The sequence below is a fragment of the Adiantum capillus-veneris genome, chromosome 13, assembly GCF_014529385.1.
Source record: "Adiantum capillus-veneris isolate H3 chromosome 13, ASM1452938v2, whole genome shotgun sequence".
Classification (NCBI taxonomy): Eukaryota; Viridiplantae; Streptophyta; class Polypodiopsida; order Polypodiales; family Pteridaceae; genus Adiantum; species Adiantum capillus-veneris.
In genome coordinates this window covers 6,368,338-6,384,975 of record NC_140943.1, presented here as the reverse complement: position 1 = coordinate 6,384,975, position 16,638 = coordinate 6,368,338, and the positions used below count along the sequence as shown (strand labels likewise).

The 16,638-nt window shown below is 43.9% G+C and overlaps 1 protein-coding gene across 5 annotated transcripts in view; it reads left to right on the top strand.

The window, feature by feature from the left end:
* LOC147443553 (Thioredoxin superfamily protein) overlaps window positions 1-16,638 on the top strand; it is a 69,067-nt gene that overhangs the window by 7,900 nt on the left and 44,529 nt on the right. For 2 of the 5 annotated variants that reach the window (XM_086526350.1, XM_086526349.1), the window contains exons 2-6: window positions 13,697-13,820; window positions 13,936-14,077; window positions 14,145-14,267; window positions 14,439-14,482; window positions 14,697-14,822. In XM_086526350.1, the coding sequence (XP_086382476.1) occupies window positions 13,747-13,820; window positions 13,936-14,077; window positions 14,145-14,267; window positions 14,439-14,482; window positions 14,697-14,822 (509 nt within the window). In that variant the 5' untranslated portion in view covers window positions 13,697-13,746. The remainder of the gene's footprint in view (window positions 1-13,696; window positions 13,821-13,935; window positions 14,078-14,144; window positions 14,268-14,438; window positions 14,483-14,696; window positions 14,823-16,638) is intronic. The other 3 variants (XM_086526352.1, XM_086526351.1, XM_086526353.1) reach the window with 2 other exon arrangements.

The window sequence follows — 16,638 nt, the reverse complement described above, 5'->3', positions numbered from 1 at the left end:
AAAAATGTGACGTAACTCTGTCTTTGGCTCTATATGACATGATAAGGTATATTCTGGCTTCTGTTGGTACTCTCCTAAATCTTTTCCAGTCTCAATCTCTAGCTGATGTGATGATGTGCGCATCTGATTAATAGCACATTGTACCCCATAGGACAAATGAGTGTCCATATAGGCCGGTCTGATCACATATCCATCCTCTGTTAGTTGGAGGAGACGCTCTCTATAGAAAGCCATCTTCGTGCCCAACTCTTGTACCGGCTGTATCCATGTGCTTCTCGTATCTAGCTGAATCAATCCTGGCGTATAAGTCTAGTGGTCTCTGTCCGTGTGAGAGAGGGAGGGTGCATCCAAGGAGTACTGGAATGGAGGCAGTCTATCCATGCTGAAGCCATGTGACTGAAACCATGATGTCATCAGCCCATACCAACATGTTGTGTCCCCTTGTAGCGCTAGCTGTCGGGGTGACTCAAGTGCTAGCCGAGCATATATGTCTCTAGGAAGGTCCCATAAATTATGCATGAAGGAAACTAATTTAGTAAGGACCTCAACTACGAGAGGAGGGGCAGCTAGCTCAGCCCAATTAATCTCATGTGGCACTGAGGCCTTAGCCCGAATCATTCGAAAGATCATAGAGACTAGAGGCCTCTCCATACATCTCCATCCATTAGTGCTACCAGATCTTCCCTTGTGGTCCACTGAGGGCCTCCAAATAACCCCATAGAGCATAGCTGAAGCCACTAGAGTGTCAAAAAGCCACAGCTTTGTTCGAGGTTCCTCAAACTGAACTTGCAAACACATCTTCTCCAAAACTCCCAAGGCTGCATAAGCTCTCGTCAATCTAGTCTCTGCTGCTCCCCGCAATGAAAATGCGGGTCCACTGAAGACTACCCCAAGATAGGTGTATGCATCTGTATACTCCACCGTCTCGTGGCCATATGTAAACGTAGGTGTTGACCTCCTGACCCACTGTAGTGTGGTGTTAAACACCATAACCTTGGTTTTCCCTAGGTTAACATCCACTATCGTGGGCAAATGTGTACAAAGCATCTAAATGACGCTGCATCCCCTCCGGGGAGTCAGAAATCAGCACAATATCATTAGCATATAACAATAGTGGGATCCATGTCCCTGCCAATTGTGCTCCTCTATCACCATCCCTCTCAATGTAGTCAGCAACCTCATCCACATACATGCCGAATAGTGTAGGAGATAGCGGGCAGCTTTGTTTCACCCCAATAGTGGAGTGAACCAAATCAAAAATCCCCTCTGGAGTGCGTACATACCCCACTACTGACTTGTAAAGAGCCATGATCCCCCAAATCAACTCTTTTGGAACCCCCATCTCTTGCAGTCTGTGCATCAATTTGGCTCTGGGCACTATATCGAAGTCTTTGCGGAAGTCCACAAAGCAACAATAGAGCTGTCTCCCACATGATCTCCCCTCCTCAATAATGGCTCTGAGTGTCATAATATGATCAAGAGTAGAGAAACCTCTCTTGTAGGGTCCCCTGAGTTGAAGATAGGTACAATCGTGGAGTATCAGGTCGACCCTCACACATGGCACGATTGCACATCATTGCTAGAAACTCTGCAAGAAAATCTTTGGCATGTATAAAATGCTCTGCTACCAAGCCATCGTGATCATATGCTCTCCTAGTCTTCATCCTATCAATGGCTTTCTTTACCATCTCGGTAAAGAAAGCACGTGTGTGGGCATGGCTCTGGCGGATCTAGAAGAGGTGGCTGCCTTGAGACGGTATAGAGAGATGTTGCATACTGACCCCATACCTCCGTAGAAATGATGACTGGTGAGGGGGAGTGCTCATGGAAGAGTCGCCATGCCTCACCTGAATCCTGGCTCAAAAACAACTGATCTATAAATCCTGCTCTAGCCGAGCTAGAAACTCCCTCTTCTTTCGTTGTACCAAACACCGAGAAGCAATTCGTGATTGCCCGTGAGTAATGACACCTAGAAGTACCTCCCTTTGAAGTCGGGCTCTCATCTCTCTGCACTCCTCATTATACTAGCTGTTTTGGGGTGTGCTCCCGGAACGTCGGCCTCTGCTGCATCCTGTAGTGTGTGTCAATGTCACGTGACACATCCAGCCCTATGTGTCCGTGGACAAGCTACAGCATGATCAAGGTTCAGTTAGTCTAGTCAATCTAGATTAGAAGTGATTTGGCACTTTCGTGAGTCTATTCGTAGACCGTGCATGCCCAGTCACTTAGTGTAGATGCATATCCTTTGGTTGCACACAGCATGATCATAAGCATTCCCATCAGAATCCATCAGAATCCTTCAGGGGAATTTTCCAGTGATTTTAGCCTATTTTCCCTATTTTTGACATTTTTCACTTATTATTTTTAAGTGACTTTTGTTGGAAAGTAGGTAGGGCAAATTGAGTAAGTTTGTATATAAGCAAACCTAGACTAGCACTATTTGGCAGAAGAGGCAACATGAGCCAAGCTCAGCAGACAACTTCTCCAACAAGAACTTGGCCGTACTTCCCTCCAAACAAAAACCTCCCCTAGCGTTTTCTCCATCAAGCACCCTCGCCCAGATCCTAGCGTTTTCAGCATTTGCACCATCGCCAGCAAGCCCCAGCTCCTTGGCGTTTTTGCATCAGATCTTCACCACAAGATCCTCTCATGCCTGGCGTTTTTCCCCATGCCTAGCGTTTTTGAAGAGCACCAACAGCTAGCGGTTTTGGTCTTTAGTAGATATGCAGCCCTAGCGTTTTGAAGAGATCCCAGATTTTCAGCAGTCGAAAGAGTAGCAGATTCAGCCCGGATAGACCATCAGCTTTAGTCTTTAAGAACCTCAGTTTTCAGCCCTAAACCTGCAGATTTTCAGCGACAAAGACCCATAGAAACAGCCTGCAAAATCAGCTTTTGTGGACTAGCCGCAGATTTCAACCCATAGCGTTTTTGGACAGCAGTAGAAAGATTGCAGATTTCAGCCCTTAGGTCGGTCTCGTCATCACCGTCGTCATCGCCGACATAGCCTAGACTTGCATCAGTCCCATGCATACAGTTTGTACTAGTTTGTGCAATCATAAGTAGACCACTCTCGCCGACGAGAGTGGGGCCTTCGGAGGAGGGTTTTACGTCTCTGGTGTCGTATCGCTCTTCTCTCTCTATCTCTCAGCCTCATACATTTGCACACACAGTGTCCATTCACATTGTTTGTGATCATAGCATTCTCTCATTAAGAACGGAAGGCTCTCCGTTCCATAAGAACAAAAGGAACCTTGAGCACAGCTCGGAGCATTCATCTTGAGCAAAGCGCAAACATTCATTCTGCAGCACCTTACATTGGTATCAGAGCTTTGGCAGTGTTCTGTATCACTCAAGGAAAGAACCACAAGAATTTTTTTTGCTTGTTGTGGTCGCACGAACCCAAGTTTGCTTGGGCATGTCGATTCCTAATCGTGTTTTTGAAGAGTGACAGGAAACCCAAGAAAGAAGGGCTTGTCCAGCATCCCCTTGCGCCTCTTTTCACTCATTGAGAGCGGACCGTGCACTTAGCGGCCGACCAATTGACGTGAGGTGGGAAAAAGCAACCTTGGTGTGAGCGCAAGGCCGCCAAGGGGTGCGCCTGTGGAAAAGAGCAGAACTCGGGTGAAGAGAAAATTCTTCTCTAACACAGATTACAAGCTAAATAAGAACCTCAAGAACTCAAGAACCCAAGAACCAAGACCCCCAAGAACCCAAGTTCCTCGTGAACTTAAGAACCCAAGACCACAAGAGCCCACAAGAACAAACGACTTCAGAATGGTCATCACTCGAAGCGGAATGGATACTTTGCTTGGAGGTGATGAGCATGAGAGAGGCGAAGAAGAATTTTCCCCACTAGGAGGTTTTTCCGGCCCTTCCCCATCTACGTCAAGAATTGCACTAACTTTATGGAGGCTTTAGACCAGATGTTTCTGGAAAGGAAGTTAGAACGCGACACAAGACATGCAGAAATGGAACGCAGACACGCAGAAAGAAGAGCAGAAATGGAGCGCAGACACCAAGAAAGAATGGCATCCGTCGTCAAAGGAAAGAGCGACCAACACATGAAAGAGTTCTTGCGACTCTTTTCTCAAGCTCTGGCACAGATGCAAGAGATTCGGGAAAAGGAGACTCTCTCAGTCTCCTCTTCTCCCAAGCATGACACATAGGATTTGCATGATTATGAGAGGCATGATGAATTGAATGATAATGATGAGCATGATGATTTGAATGCCAATGATTTGGATGACAATGACAAGCATGATGATTTGCATGATCAAGATGTGATTTCTCACAAGCATGATGATCTGCATGAAGAAGATGTGATTATTTACAAGAAGGATGAGGTGTTAGTTGATACTTTCTCTAGTGAAGCTAACCTCATTGCAGATTTGATGAATCACGAAGAACCGATCTTGGCTTTCGAGTCGAGGTCCACAGATCCCTCACAAGACGATTCGATCATTCAGGAAGAACTGATCTTGTCTCTCGAGCCTAGGTCCAAAGAACCGTCATAGGAAGTATTATGTGTTCGCATGATTGATACGCACTCATTGTACGAGTGTTTCATTCGTGATCGTTTTTTGTATTTTAGTCAGCGTCTTTATGTGATCCCTTTTACTAGGCATGACATATTGTTTGTTGAGCACGTTTCACTCATGAATGAGCACGAATGTATGCGGATTGTTCATGAAAAGTATGCATTCAAGGAAGTCACATTCCCTGTCTCTTCCTTGGCATGACACATTCGTAGACCGAGCACATGAAAGTATGAGCACCAAGCATGCGCATTTCCGTTGTGAATTGATTGCTCTAGATCAAAAGAGAAAGATTCGATCTCATTGTTTGCATATGTGTGGTGAACAGTTTAGCACTCCGTCTATTGGTTCATCTACATTGCATGCACAGTCTTTTAGGAAGACAAGATTTTTTCCACTCACTTTACATGGAATGGGTATGTTCATGTTTTTGTGTTGGAAGTGGTTTCATGAATTTTCAGCTACGGAGATTCTTGAAGAAGAAAGAAGCATGATTCTCGACGAAGTTGAAGCATCGAAGGAACCACAGAAGACTTTGTGTCGCTTTCGGCGCGGCCCAAAGAAGCAAGCGTTGCAGACCTTTATGAAGTTCAAGTATCGCACGACCCACACATCAGAGTGGGCCGGCGAAGAGTCTCTTCCAGGATTCCGGATGCTATTGCTAATCTCCCTCGATGCCATACAGTTCGGTATCAGTACCTCACTTTGAAAAGGAGGGGATGTCACATGACACATCCAACTCTATGCGTCCGTGGACAAGCTACATCATGATCAGGGTTCAGTCAGTCCAGTCAGTCTAGATTAGAAGTGATGTGGCACTTTTGTGAGTCTATTCGTAGACCACGCATGCCCAATCACTTAGTGTACATGCATATCCTCTGGTTGCACACAGCATGATCATAAGCATTCCCATCAGAATCCATCAGAATCCTTCAGGGGAATTTTCCAGTGATTTTAGCCTATTTTTCCTATTTTTGACATTTCACTTATTATTTTTAAGTGACTTTTGTTGGAAAGTAGGTAGGGCAAATTGAGTACGTTTGTATATAAGCAAACCTAAACTAGCACTATTTGGCAGAAGAGGCAACAGGAGCCAAGCTCAGCAGGCAACTTCTCCAACAAGAACTTGGCGGTACTTCCCTCCAAGCAAGAACCTCCCCTAGCATTTTCTCCATCAAGCACCCTCGCCCAGATTCTAGCGTTTTCAGCATCTGCACCATCGCCAGCAAGCCCCAGCTCCTTGGCGTTTTTGCATCAGATCTTCACCGCAAGATCCTCTCATGCCTAGCGTTTTTCCCCATGCCTAGCGTTTTTGAAGAGCACCAACAGCTAGCGTTTTTGGTCTGTAGTAGATATGCAGCCCTAGCGTTTTGAAGAGATCCCAGAGTTTGCAGATTTTCAGCAGTCGAAAGAGTAGCAGATTCAGCCCGGATAGACCATCAGCTTTAGTCTTTAAGAACCTCAGTTTTCAGCCCTAAACCTGCAGATTTTCAGCGACAAAGACCCATAGAAACAGCCTGCAAAATCAGCTTTTGTGGACTAGCCGCAGATTTCAACCCATAGCGTTTTTGGACAGCAGTAGAAAGATTGCAGATTTCAGCCCTTAGGTCGGTCTCGTCATCACCGTCGTCATCGCCGACATAGCCTAGACTTGCATCAGTCCCATGCATACAGTTTGTACTAGTTTGTGCAATCATAAGTAGACCACTCTCGCCGACGAGAGTGGGGCCTTCGGAGGAGGGTTTTACAACGTCTCTGGTGTCGTATCTCTCTTCTCTCTCTATCTCTCAGTCTCATACATTTGCACACACAGTGTCCATTCACATTGTTTGTGATCATAGCATTCTCTCATTAAGAACGGAAGGCTCTCCCTTCCATAAGAACAAAAGGAACCTTGAGCACAGTTCGGAGCACTCATCTTGATCAAAGTGCAAACATTCATTCCGCTGCACCTTACAATCAATATAGAAGTGAGCTCCCCTAAAGGTCTCCCCGGATCCTCTGTGCATAAGCGTCTTTAGATACCATCTATGTAGACAGAATCAGTCATGAAGTAAAAGTGTATCAGGTATGCATAGGTGTCTGTGCCAGTGGAGCTGTGTTGAACTGGAATGAGACGGTAAATGTGAGGAGAGCATGATCTACTGCTACCCCAATAGGCATGGGCCCGAATGTAAGGTCTTGAATAGAGGGTATGAAACTGGGCTGAGCCAAAACATAATCCAGTGTGCTGGCCCCATGTCTATGAGGAAAGCAAGTGAACCCACTCTACGCTGGAAATTTGTGGAGGCCATAAAAATGGCTAGTCCATGTGCAGTCCCCAAATCTGTCAGATATCCCCCATATCTAGTGTGCTCTTCATCCTGCGAACACCTGGCCAATCCCATATCATTGACATCCAATTCTCTCAACATTTCCTTTGAGGTATCGTAGAAAGTTGTATGAGACTGGCCCGTCCTGGCATTGAAGCCTACCAAAAGAGTGACATCTTGGGCGATGCATAATGAGATGTGCGGGGGGGAAAATAGCATATTGCAATGTAGAGTGGCCTCCCTGTCTCTGCTCTCACTCTAACCCACATATATTTGGCCTGCTCATCCCTCCAAACAATACAAATGAGGGGTTGCAACTCCTCTTTAAATAGGATGGCTGCGAGGATTCTAGGTGCTAATCCTTAGTTAAGTACTTAAACTCATGATTAAGACTTAAGAAACTTCAACTGTACTCGAGACAAGACTTAGAAGACTCTGTGTTGGATTGATTGAATGTGTGATACAAGGGCTCCTTATATAGGAGACGAAGAGACATAAATGAAAAGACACGTCTCTTGGTGAAGAGACACGACTTTAGAAGTAAAGACACATCCTTTCGGCGAAGAGCTGTAACCATTGGGCGAAGAGTCGCACCCGTAGAGCGAAGGGGTGTGACCAGTCGTCGAAGGAGTGTGGCTTTTGGCGAAGAGACACGTCCTTTGGCTGAAGGGGTGTGACCATCCAAGCGCAGGGGTCCTCCTTGGCATGGCACTTCGCGTATCTGCAACTAGGAGTAGATGTATTGCTGTTAACATAGTCACAATCGTGACATTCCCCCCCATTTAAAATGAGAGCCCGTGTCAAAGAAATGACTTCTGATGTTGATAGAACTCTGGAAAAGCATTGAATCTTCGAAAATCTTCAATCTTTGAGTTATCTGAAATCTTTGTCTTTAACCTTTGCCTCTTTTGAAACCATTTTGCTTTGACTGCTAAATCCCATGTCATTGCATTATTCAAAGACTTTTTAGAGGAATCTGGTTTAATCAGGTTGACTGCAGCAAGAGGTTGATCTTCAAAATCTTTTGTGCGATGTAAGATTTCTGGTTCAAAATTTTCCAGTAACTGCGAAATATTTGGGGAAGAGGAAATCTTCTCAAGGTACTCTTCAAATGGGGTGACTTCAACTTTAGTAATCTCTTGAGAGGATTTTGGCTTGAGATTGTAATCATCTTCCAATAAGGAATCCCAAAATTCTTCAGAATCATCTACTGGAACTGTAGCTTCATGACTTGTAATTGGCATATCATCATCCAGTAAAGAATCAAAGAAAGCATAGTCGTCTTTAAATTCGGAATCTGCAACTATATCTTTATCTTTGTCTTCATCAATTGATTCAGGAGAAGTTAATGAATTAAAAAATTCATCAATAATAATATTTGCATATGCATCGGAAATCATATTCTCTTCATAATCCACTGTATCATGTTGTTTGACTTGTACACGTGAAGCTTGAATCACTCTTTCCACATGAGAAAGCCCGTGTAAAGTTAATTCTCGTCCATCTTTGAACAAATTGATAGTATGTCCTCAAAAGCTAATTGCTGGATCATATTGGAATAACCAATGCTGACCAAGAATCATGTCGTAATAAGATAAAGGCATGACTTCAAAATCCAGTTGATCTGCATAAGTTTGAATCTCGAACTGCAAGTGTCGAACTGTCTGATCACAAGTCAAAATTGATCTATCTGCTAATTCCACATCATATAAGTGAGATGTCTTCTGAGTTGGTCAGCCAAGCTGTTAAACTATCTGAGTGCTGACAAAATTATTGGAGCATCCGCTGTCTACCAAAATATTGATGGAACGACCATTGAGTGTTCCAAGAAGGCTCAAAACTTGCTTTGAGAGAGGCTCCAAAACTGAAGAATTGCACTGAGCATGCTTCATAAGAATACTCATATCTTCTGAGACACGAATCGTATTGACCACTGATTTTCCTTTATCCTTAGCAGAATCTGGTTGTTCAGAATTCGATGATGTTTCTGCGTTGGAATTTCTTTTCAAATTAGACGGATTTGGTCTCTTTGGACATTGATACTATCTATGGCCACCACTGCAAATTGTCCATAATCCTTCCTTCTTTGAAGTCGAAGATCCATTTGACGAAGAGTCTTGCTGAGTATTGGAATGCCGATCTTGAGAAAAATCACGTTCTTTACCACGATCAAGTGGAGGAACATGTGAAGAAGATCCGCTTTTAGATTGTCGAGTTTGAGAACAAAACCTTGAAGTTGAATAAGGTTGCGTTGCTTGCTGTCTGAACTGAGACTGATGTTGCTGACTTTGGCTATAGTTGTCTCTGCGATCGCGCTGTGAAAAGCGAGCGCTATTTGAAGATTTGTCATCAGGGAGAAAATTCCGTGTAGGGCGCCAATTATCGCCAAGACGCTCCACATAGGCAATTGCAGCATCCAAAGTGGTAGGGTTGTATTTGTGCACATCATCCTTTAGGTTGGGTTCGAGTCCGTCGATAAAGCTGTGAAGTTTATTAGAGGGACTAAGGGTCTCTATCTCTAGAGTTAGTCTTTGGAACTCTGTGATGTACGCGGCCAAGGAACCTGTCTGGTTCAGGCGGTGAAGAGAGGACCGGGCATGAAAATCCGCATTGGTAGGTTGGAACGCCTTGCGAATAGCACGCCGGAATTTATCCCAAGAAGGTGTGTTTACCATCAGCAACCCGTCGTTGCCACCAAAGAAATGCTGTCCTTGAGCAGAGAACTAGCAAGTGCAACTTTTTTACTCTCGACCAAGTCCGTGTTCGATAAGTAAATCTCCATTTTGAACAGCCATTGGTCCAGTACGCGCTTGTCGCGGTGACCATTATACGGTTCCGGCAGTTTAACATCAAGCTTCTTCTTCCGTGCAGCATTAAAAATTTTATAAAGTAATTGAAATTCGCGATTATCTACCTCTTCAGATGGATCTAGTTCGTTTGTTCGTCCACTGAAGCTTCGGAAGAATGTGTTGAAGATGCTGCATTAGTAGTTCGAGAAACAGCAGGTCGACTTCGAGAAGTGTTTTCTGTGTGCATCTCATCCAAGCGAGTGTGAAGTGATGCGAGGCTTATGGAAAGTGTTGCCATCTGCTCCTTGATAAGCGTAAGGGCATCGTCAGATTGACCACCTCCGTCCTGAGAATTTGGCATGGTTACGCCTCAAAAGGAACTCTTGAACAAATGTAGATTCTGGTTCGGGAACAGGTTCTGGGAATGTCTGCGGGAATTTCCGGAATTGGAATGGGTTCGGGAATGGGTGCAGGAGCAGGTTCTGGTAGAATGGGATTCTCTGGGAGAATTTCTTCTCGCACTTGGTCTACGTACGACAAGTACGGAATGGGAACATCGTAAGCGTCATCCTCCATGAGGAGTGCGAGATTGATGCGCAGGAATCACCGCAAGGGAGTGTGTGTGCCGGAAAGCCAGTGCTGGAGATTTGCCGTAAGAATGATTCGCTGCTGTCCATGTTTTTTTTGAAATATAACCTTTGGTAAATTAAACCAATTGACTTTGGGCGGCCGGTCAAACTTTGTGCGGACAGAAACTTTAATAAGTTTAAGTGAGTATAAGCTTTCAGCCAGTGTAATATTTTTGTTGCTGTAGCATAACGTTTCAGAGAATCCAGCGATCAATAATCAGCCAACGAAGAGGTTTAGAAGGCAGCATTTCAGCCCAGCGTTTGCAAATTAGAAGGCAGCGTTTCAGATTTCAGCCCGACACTATGTGGCAAGCGGCAGCACTGAATCATGAAGAGGCATGGCGAAGAGGCAAGCCTATGCAGGAAGGGGCAAGGCTGAGAGAGTGTGACTGTTCGCGAAGGGACTTCTGCGTACAAAGAGTCAGGGCGAAGGGTGTCACCGAAGAGGCAAGTCACCCACGATTTTGTTTGCTTGTTGTTTGTGTTGGACCGGCTGAGATTCACAGCAAAATTCGCAAAGGGGTGCACTTGGTGACTCTGAAGCCTTCACACCCGATGAGAGACTCCAATACAACTTCACACATAATTGGTACTTATGTAGTTAGTATTAGGATAACAAATACCATGTTACCTGATACCATTGGGGAAGAGATTGAATTCCATCTTTCTTCTGCTTCCATACAACTCCGGGTAGGGATAGAGTGTAGCGACGAGGGTGAGAGGCTCACAACCTTCGGGTCCCGGAAAAAAATTGCTCTGATACCACTGTGAGGATTCTAGGTGCTAATCCTTAATTAAGTACTTAAACTCATGATTAAGACTTAAGAAACTTCAATTGTACTCGAGACAAGACTTAGAAGACTCTGTGTTGGATTGATTGAATGTGTGATACGGGGGCTCCTTATATAGGAGACGAAGAGACATAAATGAAAAGACACGTCTCTTGGTGAAGAGACACGACTTTAGACGTAAAGACACATCCTTTCGGCGAATAGCTGCAACCATTGGGTGAAGAGTCGCACCCGTAGAGCGAAGGGGTGTGACCAGTCGTCGAAGGAGTGTGGCTTTTGGCGAAGAGACACGTCCTTTGGATGAAGGGGTGTGACCATCCAAGCGCAGGGGTCCTCCTTGGCATGGCACTTCGCGTATCTGCAACTAGGAGTAGATGTATTGCTGTTAACATAGTCACAATCGTGACAATGGCCACACCTCCTGACCCCGTCCTCTTTACGCCGATCTCACTTCTTGCCTACAAGTAGTCTCCCAATGGTATCCCGTCACTCTAGGTAATGTGCCGCCAGGAATCTGATGCGTTTCCGAGTAAAACATAATGTCTCTTCCCTTAAAGCTATCCTCAAATGCGCCTACATCTAGCTTCATTGATCTGTTACAATTCCATGCTGCCATTTTAAGGTTGGTCCCATAGGTCTTGCACCGTCATGTGGTGCGTTTTTCCAACACCACTACTCTCCCTCCCTAGCAGAAAGCAATTTTTCCTTTCTCCCTCGCCGCCTTGATCTCTGGCATCAACTCTTGCATGCTAACTGTGCTAGAGTGAGGTCATCACCCAAAAATATCCCAATTTGCTGGAGTGTTGGTCTCTTCTTCAGGAATTCTTTCCTATCTTCCGGTATAGTGAAACTTATAATGAGTGCTCTTTCCTTGGGCCTTCCTTCTCATCACTTCCCTTCTTGCCAACTCTCCAAGCACCTATGTGTGTGGGTTCAGAAATACCCATGCGCTTCAAGAGCTCTTGCACTTCTTCTTCTAGTTTTCCAGTGTCTTTAAGACCTGTAACACGTACATGAAGAGCTCTAGTCTCTCTCTTTTGCTCCTCCTCAATTGTCATATTGATGATAGTCGATGTCGGTGTGGCTTCAGGCATCTTATCTTTTCCTTTCTTTGCGTCCTCGATCCACTTTTCAGCTTTGTCAACCTTCTCTTGTGTTTTGAATAGGTGCTCCGCCCATGAAGAGTTTGTTCGTTCCTTTTGCTCTTCCTCTTCTCGTAGAGTTTTCACCTGCTCCTTAATGCTTTTGAGTTCCTTGATCATTGAGGGTGGATTTTATGCCTCCTTTGCGGGGGTATTTTTGCAAGTTGCAAGGTCTCCCTTAAGTGCTTCAATCAATGCATCCTTTTCATTCACGCGTTCTTCCATTTTTGATTTCCAGGATTCAAACATAGCAAGTGCATTTTCTAACCTTTTCTGCGTCATACATTCCATTACATTCACTTCTGCCTTCACAATCATCTGCATTTCGGCCTTAAATGACGTACATCTCGTCACTCTTTTTAAACATCTCTTTGTCCAATTCTTTCCTCATATCTGCATACATAGCTTTTCTGTAACTTTCCGCATTTGCATACATCTCTTTTTCAATGTCACCCCTCAAGAGGCTCACCTCCGCCTTAATCATCACCTGTACCTGCTCATACATTAAGTCATCTTTGACTCTAGAAAGTTTCTCTACTCTCATAGAACCTAGCGATAGTGTGGTCTCTCAAAACCTCTGCCTAAATGTCGCCCAAAGTTTGTGTGCTGAAAGAAAGACTAACATCCTAGGCAAAATGTTGTAGTGAAAGTGAAAGTGGGGGAAAGATTAAAGGGGGGAGAGAGAGAGAGAGAGAGAGAGAGAGAGAGAGAGATGCATGAGCGTGCTACCCGTATTGCCAAAAGTAGTGCCAACAATTTGTCGCATACCACCTCCATGCATACCATTGATCCTTGGGGTGAAATTTGTAAGGAAATCCTGCATGCCAGGTTCTATGCGATACACTGCTCTTGTTTAACTAGGCATACCGTACACAACAAGACAGTTGAAAGGCATGATAGTATAATTGAAATGATGTACAGCAAGAAATTGAACTAGAAATAGACACAACAAGATAAACCCCAAACTCAATACGAGCCCAGTTGCTCTTGATGTATCAACTACAGACTGGCTGGCAGTGCACACAGCTTGAGACCAAGTGCTCACAAGATAAAATGGGGGTATGGAGACTCAAACAGTGCAGGGAGGGACTTGTGACAATGAATCGTCTCTGGATCAATGACTCATATGGCTAGACCACACAAGATCGACTATATATACGACGGATACATCCCATCCATAACTACCAAGAAATACTTTTGAGAGAGAGCCACACATATCTGGACTGTGGTTTTGGTAAAAAAGCTCCTATAACAGCTCTTTTGTGATATGTTTATTATGTTAACAACAACACACAAATGGGCTCACACCTGCACATGCAATTGAATTTTCTGCACACCCAATTTTCTCACTTAAAGCACATTCACAAGCTGACAATTTCCTTTGGTTCTTCAAAACTCCCCCCACACAAGGCTCACCGTGCACAATATATATAATGCTTTTTTGAGAATAGGCTCTTGTAACAGCTTCTAATGCTGCTATGGTGGATTTCTCTTTCAGGTCAATTTTGTCATCATGTGCATAAAAGGCATCTTATTTCTAAGCTCTAGATGATGTGTTGCACTGTCTGTTTCTTGTTGGTACATGTGAAACGAAACATGTCAAAACAATTATTCAATAAAAGGCATGAAACTATGACCTAGTTTTATTCTCCGTAGTATTTGTGTGATTACAAAGGGTTTATTCCTTGTTTGATAATTTCTTAGCTGTTTCAATAACACTGTTTACTTTTTAAACAGAACGCCGATGGCAGGAACAAGAGCAGCTAAACCTTTGATTCACATAGATGTGACCTCAGACACTGTCTGTCCATGGTGTTTTGTTGGAAAGCGAAATCTAGAGAAGGCTATGGATGCATCAAGAGATAAATACAACTTTGAGGTTGAGTAATTTGTTTTTGATTCTTCCTGATTAAAACTTTGATTCACAAGCATGAACATAGTTGCAGGTCAAGTGGCATCCTTTTCTCTTGAATCCAAATGCAGACACAAAAGGAGTTGGTAAATTAGAGTACTACAAGGAAAAGTTTGGTAAAGAACGTGCTGCAGCAATCATCGAAAACATGACAAAAGTAATTATCTCTGTTTTCTGTTGCGATGCAAGAAATTTGTAAAAGAGAGATACATAAGAAATTATACTGATTGATAAGATACAAACCACCCCATTTACTCTTTTTTGACGTTTTAAAAGTGTCAGATTTGATTATTTTCTTTTTATTGAAGTAATTCTGCCGCTCTTTCAGGTATTTCAGGAATTGGGACTGAACTTCAGCATTGGTGGCCTAACGTGAGCTACTTTAATTTTATCTGGGCACATCTTTGAGATTTCTAATCGAGGGGCTTGGGTTAAGCCCAGTAGGTGTCTGTAGCCATGCATATGCCTTCTATGATTTCTTAACAAAGAAATTTTTGTCAATTGAATTAGCTCATTATTCCTGCCTCAGTGCATTTGAAAGCACAGGCCTTTGGTTTTCTGAATCTTAGCCTTTATGCTGGTGCAGAGGCTCTACACTAGATAGTCACAGACTGATTGCATTGGCTGGTCGACAAGGATACGATAAGCAAAATGCTCTGGTCGAAGAACTCTTTTGCAACTATTTTACACAAGAGAAGTACATTGGTGATAGGTATCCATGCCTGTAGTTCATGAGCACTCTGGTTTTTTAGATTTCTATTCATCTTGACATTGTGATTACGGCCCAAAGGTTTACGAAGTAGATTGATGGAATAAACTTGGATGTCTTAAACTTTTTGTTTTTCCTGAAATTTATACACCATGTCTTACATTACATAGACATCTTTCCAACAAAACAACTATTGGGGAGTTTGTCGGCAAGCACTCCACTCCTGGCAGACCTCTTAGACCGGTTGTCCATTGGTTCCATGTGTGTGTTCTTTGTGGATGATATTTTTGCATTTCTGCAAAAAAGAAAATCCCTCACATTAGAGGTTTACAATTGTCTTCCCCTATGTGCCACCCAGGATGTCTTGGATGTGAAGTATGCTGATGATATTTTGCTTTACGCTTTGATTTGAGTTGCTGTGCTGCGAGCTGCCTGGGCTTTGTTTTAGCTATTGGTGCTCCTGATATTAGTCTTTGGATTTCTGGTTGGTATTGAGGGGGATTGCTCACAGGGTATCCCTCGGATGGTTTGATTTGGTTGTTGCCAGGTCAGACACGTAAATACTTGTTATTTCAAGTTCACATTAAGGTTTCTCCAATTTAGCACACACTTCTGCTTTACAATCCAGTCGCAAGAAGTAGTGTCAGTGGTTATCCTTGCGGGAAGAGCGCTGATCAACCAGGTTTTGTTTCGTGCAATTTGGTACACTGCTTTGCTTGGATGCTGCATTCCTGAGGTTAATCGCAGGTTAGGAGGTGGCCAGTAATACCTTGTGGAGAGATCCAGATTGCACAGTGTTGTCCAGTTGCTGCCGGTGCAGGACATGGCCCTTGGTCCATTCGGCTCTCCTGTGCTCTTCCTCTTCCGGTCTGAAATCTGCAAGTCACTTGATAAGGGGCCAGACGGTAAAACAATGCAGCAACACCACAAACGAACTTAAACCAGAAAACTCTATCTGAAAGAGAACACTGGAGATCTCCACTCAGGCACTCCTTGCGATATGTCTTTTTTATCTTTTTCAGTTGTCTGTTAAACTGCTGATGTGAGCCCATTTGAATAGAATGACTGCTAATGGCTAACCCTGGCCTCATATTTAAAGGAATTAGGTCCAAAACACTGTACAATGTGTGCCCCAAAAGAACAGAGATCATATGCTTTCAATAACTGATCGCCTGAAAGCTTTCCCAGCGTGAAAAGTGCCATGTGGATAGCGACAGACACTTGCCATGTTAGCTGCCACCTCAGCCCTCCGTACACCCACCACATCAGAAACCTGTATGAACTGCGATTGCGATTCATGCTGCTTTTTCTAGTTGTTGGCGTGGGGCTTGGGTCTACTTATTGAAAGGTCGTAGAAGACTCACGTGAAAATCATTGTGAATTCTCGAATGATCTGGTAATTTAAGTATGAAGGATACATTGTTGATCTCCTCGGAAATCTGGAAGGGTCCATAAAATCTCATACTTAGCTTTGGATAAACCTCTCCTTACCCTTCATCTTTTTCAATTACGCCTTCCCAAACTTGAGAAGCACCATCTCTTTCTTTTAACTGCAAGTCGTGGGCGATACTTATCTGCTGCTCTCTCATGCCTCTCCTGAGACTTCTGCAATACCTTCTTAACCTTGGTAAAAGATGATCCTCAACAAATTGATTAGGGTGAAAGAACTCGTTCTTGGTGCACAGGACAGGCGGAACCTGCTTGCCACCCTTGACTATCTCAAATGGTTCCTTTTTAGTAGACGTGTGAACAATGTTGTTGTAAGCAAACTACACCAATGTAAAATACTTGTCCCACTAAAACTTCTCATCAGAGATGT